At 43.5% G+C, this 10,871-nt stretch overlaps 1 protein-coding gene across 4 annotated transcripts; it reads right to left on the bottom strand.

Moving 5' to 3' along the window:
- Positions 1–111: 111 nt before the first annotated feature.
- Positions 112–10,002, bottom strand: slc7a8b (solute carrier family 7 member 8b). Of its 4 annotated transcripts, none has more exons than XM_081703219.1 (12): positions 9,285–10,002; positions 9,018–9,180; positions 7,933–8,137; positions 7,692–7,843; positions 6,127–6,252; positions 3,570–3,723; positions 2,725–2,848; positions 2,386–2,489; positions 1,920–2,016; positions 1,670–1,819; positions 1,287–1,395; positions 112–1,184 (listed from the first exon to the last, which is right to left on the bottom strand). In XM_081703219.1, the coding sequence occupies exons 2-12, from the start codon at positions 9,142–9,144 to the stop codon at positions 1,072–1,074; spliced, it is 1,461 nt and encodes a 486-aa protein (XP_081559345.1). In that variant the 5' UTR covers positions 9,145–9,180; positions 9,285–10,002; the 3' UTR covers positions 112–1,071. The 4 variants fall into 4 exon arrangements, with proteins under 4 accessions (XP_081559345.1, XP_026884542.2, XP_081559346.1 ...); XM_027028741.3 differs by having other exon boundaries at positions 117–1,184; positions 1,287–1,464; XM_081703220.1 differs by lacking the exons at positions 7,692–7,843; positions 7,933–8,137 and having other exon boundaries at positions 117–1,184; positions 1,287–1,464.
- Positions 10,003–10,871: the final 869 nt, after the last annotated feature.

Raw genomic sequence — 10,871 nt, 5'->3', positions numbered from 1 at the left:
AGGTTATTCCGGCGTTTTCAATACCATAGATGATCTGCTTAGTTTTGGTCGAAAAATGCACTGGAAATTTAAAAGAAAGCTTCTTTAATGACTCTCTGGAGCTTTTTACACGATGCATATGAAAGGCTTTGGAGCAGGGATGGAGAGGGCTCGCTGCCCATGACAGCCAAATGAGAAGGACGATGGACTTTTATTCTCTGATCATGCTTTTATTACATCTGTGTCATACATTTACGACTCATTCCGTTTTTAGTTTTTTTCCCCCCACAATTGAACGCTGTTTGATTCTGGACCAGCCAGTTTACTAGGAAGTTGTTAAAGACTAAAAAGGCTACTACCAAAAAGGGTCAAATCAATGCTGTGCACGCTATTAGGTACTTATAGTGCTTCTAGTACTTATTGTAGGGTTTTGTTTATTACACCGATGTTGACTAACAAACTCTTGTACTTATTGTAAGGTTTTCTTTACTACAATGATGTTGTCTAACAAACTAGTACTTGTTGTTTATTACACTTATCCACGTCTGAGATAGAGCTTAATGTATTTTGCACTGATCCCTGTGTTTCTACAGTATTCTAGATCACTGGTATCTTGGACTCTAACCTACTGTACTGTACTAGGATGTACTCTATGAGTAAATGACAAAGCACTTTATAAGTCGCTCTGGATAAGAACGTCTGCTAAATGCCGTAAATGTTAAATGTAAATTAGGTAACTATCAAATACGTCTCCAAATATAACGAGAACAATTATTAAACAGCGTAAGATTTAAAAACACCAATCACTTTTTCAAATATTTCAAATCTACAAAACCGCTGTAAGTTCAAACGTATTTAGCAATAAGTGATTTGTGCACTCATACCCATGTAGAAGGCTACATATCCCTAATATAGCATTTAAGATTCTGGCCAGTGGATGGCAGTATTGCACCAAGAACAAATGGCCAGGGACAATTCGATAAGATTGGTAAATCCCAAGCCTCACAGATGATTGTGTGTTGTGTCCATTTTCACACTCCAAACACTTCAAATATGTGTCAACAGTCCTGTTTAAATCAGTCTTTCGTTGGTTCAGAATTTCTTCTCAGATTCCTCACACTTTTCCTCAATCCCAGACTCTCTCTTCCCAGCTTCCGCAGGATACACCACCTGGCATAATTTCTGCCCCAAGTGTGTCATTCGATCTGTGTGAAGACAGTGTCAGAGAAGGGACTGATAAAGGACAGTGAACGGGACAAAAAGCCTTTTTAAAAAGCCATGAAATCTTATCTGTGGTGCTTCCATACCGACAAAGTAAATAAAGCTCTTAGGTTTGGCTTCCCAGTAGACACCGAAGAGGTACACAGGAACACCCGACGTCAGTATGGCCAGCCCGATACAGCACACCACCGGCTCCTTGTACAGTGAGAAACCGAGCAGGAAGGCCCAGAACAGCAGGTAGATGACTGGCCATGCCAAGCTAATCTGTGTTAATTTGATATTGGTGCACAGAAGCAAAAACATTTGCTTGATATTGTTGTGTAAATGCCAAAATAGTAGTTAACTCATTTGTGACAAAAAAAATGCTGATTCCTAAATGTCTTTCACACCTAGTTTACTTGAATCCAAAAAAAAGGAAAGAAAAAAACAAACAAACAAACCAGAAGGGAGCTGCTCCATGGTGCCTCACCTTGATTGGTCGATACAGGTCCGGCTCTTTGATACGCAGCACAATCTGCCCGGCAACAGTGACCCCATAAAACAGGTAGTTTATGAAGCCCACGTAGTTGATGAGGGTGTATATATCACTAGTGCACAGCATTAGAAGAGTTGATATACACTGGAAAAAAGACAGGCAAGACACATTTAATTTTTGCTTGGTGCTTGGAGAGCTTTCCAAGCAGAATATAGAAACAGATGGCAACGTCTGAAGAACTTGCAGCGAATAGCAGGGCTGGTATCGGAGTGCAGCGGTCCACGTGGATCATTGCCAGCAGACGAGGAAGATGGCCCTCTCTTGCTCCAGCAAAGAATAAGCTGAGATGAAACAGACAGGGCGTGAACCCGAGGAAAAAACACTGATAATGCAAAACTCAGCGTGTCAGTGTAGCACGCGCCACGTGTACGCACAAAAGCACCTACTAATAGGATATTTAAACACAGTTCAGGTGTCTAATAATCTTCAACAAATTATCTAACAACGATGCCAAAACCCAGGTCGGGATTTTAGATTCGGCTCCATGGTTGCATGGAACTAAAAGCTACATGCAATGCTCTGATCTGTGGCGAGTAAATGCTTCTGACATAGGCTTGAACATGCGCATCACACGGTCGGTGAGAATGAGTGGGAACAAATTGAAGTCAAAAAGGAGGACATGCTACCAGTTTAGGCGGGAAGCAACTAACCGAGACGAGGTGAAGAGGGAGCCGTTAACACCTCCAAACGTGGACAGGGCCACAGACACGGGCATGATCCATGACATGACTCCCAGCAGTCTCTCGCCAAACGTCTGCCAGAGAGTTGGGTGTGGAGAAACCGCCAGGACATTCAATACATCCAAACAAGCAGGCGGACACAATAGGGACCGATCGCGTTCGCACACGTGAATGCGCCCAGGCATTAATGTTAATGGCAAACCAGCCACTCTGTCTGATCTGCTGATGAATGGGGCCTTTAATCCCCCAGTGAATGGAAAACTATGTAAGCTGCTTACTGCAGGGAAGAAGGCGCAGGCATGGACTCACCACGGCCACGGCGTTGGAGGCCAGTAGCTCCTGGGGACTCATTGCAGTGACATACGCCATGTTCGCGAACGCGTAAACAAACGTTACCAGCGGCAAGGAAATGAAGATTGCTCGGGGCAGATTCCTGTTTAACAGAGTGAAACCATTGTTACCGTTTTATTAGCATGCAGTTCTGTTTGTGACTTACTAAACGCATAGATTTTTATTTTTGATTAATTTATTTTAAAAAGATCATTTGTGAAACTTTGAAAACCAAACAGCACTTCTGGGCATAAATTCAGGGCTTGTTCATTGTTCTGAAAGATTTCACAACTGCTTAATATCAGAATCAAAGTCAGGACCAGTTTTATAAGCAGGTCATTTGCTTTGGTACGATGGGAACTGCTAGACAGTGAAAGACACGGGTGCACTGACATTGCTGACAGCTGGAAAATACACAGAACAAGAACACAACTAGTGTTAACATGTTAGCCTCTGAATGTCTAAGCAACTGTCTGATTAGCTGTCTGACAATTCCAGTTAGCAGTTTCTACTGTCAGAAATATTAAAAAGTTTGAACTAAAGTAGCCAAAGTCAGACCGAGAAAAAACACAGGATCATTGTAACAGATCTGCAGGAAAGTCTGTCTCACGTAAGACAGTCCTTTATAGAGCCACAATACAGTGAGATGCTTGAAGAAAGTCTGAACAGTTGCGTGCTACCCACAATGAATCTATATTCTTGCTCCATTGTTTACAGCTTCTGAAAAGTCCTGAGGCCTGGCATAGGGACACGTGGGAATTAGTTGTCTATTATCATTTTTATAAGCACTCATTATAATCAACCAAAGCATGATTCCACTTAACCTGTAGGGATCAATGAGCTCCTCTGTGACATAGTTGAGGAAGTTCCATCCCGCGTAGGCAAACGATCCCTGCAGGAAGGCCAGAGCAAGGCGGCCCACGTCATACTCCTGGAAAGGCTCGAAGGCATGGCCTGGCTGCAGCCAGTAAAAATGGCCTGGACCCACACAATTCTGTTCGCTCATCAAATAGTACTTCACACTGCATTTAGGAATAAATCTACAACAGTTCACAACAAGAGTGACATCACCAGGATGGACAGAGGCCCCATAGTAAAGGTGAACCGGGAAAACTAGGAAATAAATACTTTATTAAACCCATCATCATTTATCAGCTTTATTTTCCACTGATCATTTAGAAGAAATCTAAGTTTGGAGTGATGTAGAATGTATTTAAAAAGCTCTGCAAAACACATGCTACAGTTATTGTCACCCTTAAAAATTTTCATAGCTGAAAATAGCTGATATACATTTCCATACATATTTGACCTTTTTAAGGAACAATTGAGTATTTAGGGGTGCTTACAAATATCCACAATGTCGTGTTTCGCTTCCCGTCGTTTGAGGGTTATAAATAAAGGTGAGGTGACCTAAGGCAGAAATTTCAAGCAAATGTATCTGTGTTGAACTTGTCACACAGTATGCATCTGCTACCACCAAAGCACAAGTGTAAAGGTGCTTTAGAATCCCATAAACATCACTGAAACTTTGACTGGAATCAGGTTCTATGGTAAGATGAGACCAGAAAGAAGAGAGGCATTACCGGCAACAAATACAAGATGTGTGTTTGGTTCAAAAAGAGGTTAAGGGCAGAGCCAAAAAAAAAAAAACCCCAGTCTCCACTGTGAAGTATGGTGGTGAAGTATGGTGAAGTATGGTGGTGAAGTATGGTGGCAAAGTATGTTGAAGTATGGTAGTTAAATATGCTGAAGTATTGTGAAATATGGTGGTGAAGAATGGTGAATGGCGAAGTATGGTGGTAAAGAATGGTGAATGGTGTAGTATGGTGGTGAAGTATGGTGAAGTATCGTGGAGTATGGTGTAGTATGATGAAATATGGTGAAGTATGGTGGTAGATCCATGACATCGTAAAGCTATTATTCTTCCTTAAGGCCGTGTCCATTGTGATATGAATGTCATCAACACCAAAACCTACCTGCCTCTCCCAGGAGTCTAACGTTGGGTCAAGGTTGGTGCCCATGCTTGAGAGTGGTACTTTAAAATGAATACCATTACATATTACTGATTCCCTATTAGAAAATGTACCTGTAACCTAATCCCTAGGCTTCCTATATTAAAGTAACACAATCTGATTACTTTGCCTCTGGACTGCTTTTTAACCTATTAACTGTGAAACAGTTCCAGAAAACTGGTTCCCTATATTGTCAGCCAATACAGAGATCATTAATCTCCCACAAGCCCCTGTGTTTTCTCTGTGCAGATGCATGAACAACTCAGGAGATAAAAGCTGTAAAATATTTCCATACATACAACATGTCTCTTATCCCAGCAGCCCAACATTGCTGAGACTGGCGTCTTACTAGCGTGTAAGCAGGTGTTTATCATCTCATCATCATTGCGTGATTTACTATGAGGAAAATTCAGCATCAATGACATGGTGTTTAGACTCCAGGAATGTGTGACATATCCTCAACTAGAAAATGTATTTCAATTTTTGATTAACACGTCTAAATTCATATGAAACGAATAACATGTCAACGGAAAACAAATATCGTGTCATCAATGAAAAAAATCTCACACTCACGATAAACAAAGCTTTGTGAATTGCGTTGCATGTGTTAATGACAGCAAAGATAGGCATGAATTGCACCAGAAAGATCTCACAAATGCTCATCTGTTTCCAGTCACAAAATACAAAGAAATAAAGTAAAAAATACGTCAATTGCACTCTGGGTGGGAATAAACACAGGCTACATTCCATGCTAATGCTCTTTCAGAGCTACCACAGTCCTGGGAACTATTGCCTTGATTAGAACCATTACAAAGGAGAAAAAACACAAGACAGAAATAAGAGTGAACGAACTTTGTTCGGTCATAATGCCATCCTACTGGTAGCGAAAAATTGGAGAACTGTGCCCGTCTTTTGTCTGTAACTGTAATGCAATACAGTTACCTGTCTGGCATCCCGATTATGTTACACTGTTATATGCATTCTGTTACTACCCAGCCCTGTTTGTGTCTGCCACTGCCGGGAGTCTGGCTCTGGGTCACGGTTGGACGGTCCAGCAGAGAACGCATGCTCAGACAGCGGGACAAGGACACGCATACAGAGAGTGCAGAGGAATGGTTTCAGATCTCTTTATAGGTGCTCTCCCATCCAGCATTATAAGAGAGGATGCTATACTTCCATCTTGGGAAAAGGAGGCCGCACAAAGCACTATGGTTGCAGGATTTCCAACGACTGTGACGTGTTTTTTGAGATTTAAAAAAATAATAATAATAATAAAGTATTCATTTTTAATATTACTGATCTTTATCAAGGCTGCCAGTATCTCAGGAAGGCAGGGCATTGGTGTGTGGATGCCAGCGCGGAGCCTTACCCTTGCAGATCTGCACGATGCCCATGGTAATGATGAGAGCCAGGGCCAGCAGCTTGCCAGTGGTGAAGGTGTCCTGCACGCGGGTCGCCCAGCGCACGCTGGAGCAGTTTACCCACGTCAGCAACACTGTGGAGCACAGCGAGGACAACAGGATGAGACGAGCCTTGATATGCTCTCACCATGCTTTGGCTTCAAGAGACTAGAAAACAATAAGTCATAATAATGTATTAATAATAATCCCGTTAAAAAAAACCACAAAGTTGATGACTATGGTCACAGTGGTTTGGGTACAGCTGGGTATTCTGTATGTTGTCTGATGTCACACAGCAATGAAAAAGTACTGAACAATGAACAAAAACATGTTGCTGTTTGCGTTCCAAGGAATCCCTGAAATCCAATGTAAACAGAGAGCTAAAGCTTATAAAATTAAGCACAATCTAACACCACTCAAGGTGGTTTCTAAGAATCTTGCCCTTATAGTGTCTTGAAAACAAACCCATTGTACTTTTGGCAATAATGACACAGTCTATAATAACAAAGTGGGTAAAAAACAGTATATCATGTCATTTAGGATGTTAGCATATTTACACAAAAAGGAATAACATCTTTATATGGGCCATATTTAATTCAGAATTACTTAACCTGAAGACTTTTTGAAATAACTCAGCCAACATCCCACAGCCCTTTTAGTTGCTGGAAAAAATAGCATCCAGTGAGCCTTTGGTCACATGACTCGTTGGCTTTGGGGATAAGGAAGTGGATGCCTCCCCTAATAAGCCATGACTGTGGGGAGGACATTTGAGCGAATCCCAGAACTGTCTCGTTATTCCTTCAGCCTCTCGTTTCTCTTCTTGTCGAGTTCAGAGTGCATGACGCAGCTGAGGCGAGGAAACCAGGAAAGGTGGCGAGACAGCGAGCGGCAAACGTGTGTGCTGGGACAACCTCCCATCATCTTTGGCCCATGAGAAGCCCAATGAGTAAGACATGACCAAGCGAGTCAGGAGAGCGTGGCGGTTCTGGGCCTCTTACAGTACAACAAATCTCCTTGGAAACTGCAGACAGTCAAACACCTCAACATATGCTAACAGCAGATAAGTACTAATAGATACAAACAGCTAGTGCAATATGTGCTTTTTGCTTTGTTTTGTTCACATGACAGAGATAACCTATGTTGCAAGCATAACTGACTTTGTTGATTATTGGTTTTTTTTTGTTGTTGTTGTTGTCAAGTATGTGAAATACATCAACATTTCTGCTGCAGTTTGACATGGACACAAATAATTGTTCTGAAAAGAACACATTCCTCATATTGAAATGTGCAACTGTCATGTGGGGTTGTCAGCCAAGCATGCAGTTGCCTTCTGCAAATGACACAGTGTACTCCACTGAAGGGGGCACCTCCGAAAATAATTTTAGCACCTCCGTTCAACTCAGTACGGGTACATTTGAAAATATTTCCAGGTCAGGAGGTGAGAGCATGACACAGATGGAGGATGTGAGGTTAGGCTTTTGGAAGTCATGGCTGGAGCTGTAGATGAACGGGAGGCGGGCCAATCACTACTCACGGAGGCACAGGGCTGCGAGCAGGCGCGAGCCGCTTTCAGGCACGCCGCAGGCAGGGAACAGAGGGTGCAGGATGTAGTTGGAGAAGGTGAGGGCCACCACGGCCTGGTTGGTGGGATACATGGCCAGTACTGCTATCCACAGCCTCAGGAACCTGTGGAACATGCACAGGAAACGAGCCAATGACCCCCCATCCTGTCACAGCCATTCCGGTGAGCAGAAAAGCCCTGCGATCAATCTTACCCAACCAGGCCGCCAAAGATGTCATTGACATAGGAGTAGTCTCCCCCAGACTTGGGAATGGTGACTCCAAGCTCGGCATAGCACAGCGCTCCGATGGCGGTGATGACTCCCGTGCCTATCCATACAATGAAAGCCACGCCCACTGAGCTGGCATTCTCCAGAACTCCCTTGGGACTTACAAATATCCCAGAGCCAATGATGTTACCTGGAGATGTGGGCGGGAAATGATCCGGAATGTCAAGGGAAAGGGCATGTGTGAGCCGTGGGGGAGTGCGCATCAGATAAGAGGGAGTCAAAGAAATCCCACATCATTAAAATGGCTGCAAATCTTTTCAGTGGAAGGAAGCTTCTATTTTTCATTTTTAAGTTCTGGATATCCTTTGGAGATTTATCTGACATCTACAAAGAAGCGCTGTTCCTTTACACACTAGGCTTTTCTGCACATGTATGTGTTTGTGTGTGTGTGTGAGTGTGTGAGTGTGTGTGTGTGTGTGTGTGTGTGTGTGTGTGTGTGTGTGTGATAGGGGGGAGAGTGGGTGTTGCATCAGAAGCTGTATAAAGTAGAGAGGAGAGCCTGCTTATAGCAGCTAAGCTCCAGAGCTCCTGTTTGGCCACCTAGTTTGTATGCAACGCATTGGCTGTCATTATTATTTTACAGCCGAACTCATACCTTCCCTCTCCTCTCCACAGACAAATCTATTCCCCATGATTCTTTCAAAATCTGTTCTCTTGGAACTCTTCTGTGTTTTCCCATTTTTATGTTATGCAGTAGGATGATGTTTGGAGAAATGCAGAATACAGTGTGGTTAATATAATAAACGTATTTCCTGGGAAAACAGCAAACATATTATTTTTCCATCGGTAGTCATTAAATTAATTAGTGAGCAGTGTGGACTGTATAAAACGCTGATGCACATTTGTACCTAAAAACAGGCTGGACTTTGGAACACTATTTTGAAGGTGCAAGCAAACTAAAAAAAGCATAGACTGAACTATTTTATTCCTTTAATGTTTTTTCTGTGAGATGTTGATTGCCTACAGAAATGCGATGAACACATAAAGTAGGGTTAAGACTTAAGACTCACCCACAATAATACCGCAGGCGCTGAGGAGACCAATCTCCTTTTTCAGGGCTACTGCTGAGTGCGTCGATTTCTCGCCCGTCTGTGAGGGGGGCCCCTCGGTTGCCCGCTGCCTGGCACCGTCGCCCATCCTTCCAGGTTGTCGAGTTTAAAATGTACTAGGCCGCTGGTGCAAAAAGGGATACAAATACCAATGAAGTCAGCAAGCATTTAAACGTTCATCCCTTCATCCAAGAGGGGAGCATTTTACGCATGGATTATTTGCCATACCAAAAGCTGTATCTGTTCCATCCAGGTCCTACATCTGCACAAAGTGTTTTCATTCGGTCAGAATTTCACTTCATAACACAATTAATACTTTTTTTCCCATTCGAAACTGCACATATGGATTTCACTAAAACCAGTTGAAGCGATGCAAATTAAGCTAAGCTACGCTTTGCTCAGTGCACACAAAACTAATGACCTCTGGGTCTTTTTTCGCCACTTCTCATGCTTCGCCGATAAATGCAGCAAACATACAGACTGCGAGACAGGCACATCAGTTCGTTTCCATCCTCGCATATCAAATTAGATGAAGACGTCCGGCACTAGGCGCAGGGATACGGTGCGGTTCTACCCGCGGCAGTGCGACTTCGCACAGAGGAGTGAACTAGCAGCCAGCAGGTGTGCAGAAGCTGGAGGGCTTAATCCCCCCAAGACAAGAACCTCCCCCACTTCACACCACAGACAGTCCTGTGCAAATATCCATGCAGCACGGCGAGGACATTTCACCTGCAAAGCTGAATAATCTACACTGCATCAGAGCAAATGTTTATCACACTTATGCAAAAAAACCAAAAAACAAAACAACAACAACCCCAAAAAGCATAAATAAAGCTGTCAGTAATATCCACATTGACTATATTGGTGTTTCTCAAGCATCTTCAGTGAGAAAACACGCAACAATGCCGTGCAGCGCCGTTCCCCGTCAGTAAAATGACCGAACAGGTAGTCGGTGGCTGCGCGTGCCAGGTGTACGGGCGCGTTCCGCATCCCCAGAAGTGTGACGTAGCACCTGGGTTATGGCCCGGGCTAAAAGAAACAGGCATTGCCTAGGCAACGCAGGTCATGGTCCCCTCTGATCAGGGACCTGTAATGGAGACATGACCTCCAACACACGCACATGCAAAAATCATTCGTTTTTTAAAATCTGTTTGTTCAGTTTTGCAGAGCACAAACTGTTGAGCACTTCTACCAGCGGGCAGCCTGCCTCCGAGGGCACACATTTCTCACTGGTCTTGATCGACATCATGGGCACCCAGTTTGATATACAGCCACAGGATATAGTGTACAGTTGCATAATGTTGATGGGCTGAAAGTGGTTAGTGTTGTTCTTCTTTCGCTGGCTTCATTTACATGCTCGGTTAATTTTGTTAAACATATAAACACTTTGCACATCTGATAAAGCCCCGCCCCCCCAAATTGTGTTTCTCTAGAAACCTGCATTTTCCTAACATCCCTCACACACAGGTAGCGGTCTCCTGTAACGTCCTCTCTGCAGCTCCTGTGTGTGGTAAGGTGAGAATACTCCTCCAGTTTCAAAAGGCAAAGGGTCTGACAGATCATTGGTTCTCCCATACAGTATACACATACATCCACTGGAAACATGCAGAGAACAGAAGCTTTGACTTCCACACACACCCTGTTGGGTTCATGACCAACACAATGGCACTTTCGGGGTTTTTCTGAGCATACAAACTTTTAAGTGTGTTGCCAAAATAATGGAGGTGAAAAATGTTCTCTGCAGTCCTCTGGTAAACAGACGGGGAGCGCTCGCCGTTAGGAGTTCAGTACCAAAGCCATCCAGCGACTGTACCA

Source organism: Electrophorus electricus, chromosome 20 (assembly GCF_041902795.1).
Source record: "Electrophorus electricus isolate QZ-2024a chromosome 20, ASM4190279v1, whole genome shotgun sequence".
Classification (NCBI taxonomy): domain Eukaryota; kingdom Metazoa; phylum Chordata; class Actinopteri; order Gymnotiformes; family Gymnotidae; genus Electrophorus; species Electrophorus electricus.
This window is presented reverse-complemented; position numbering and strand designations above follow the sequence as displayed.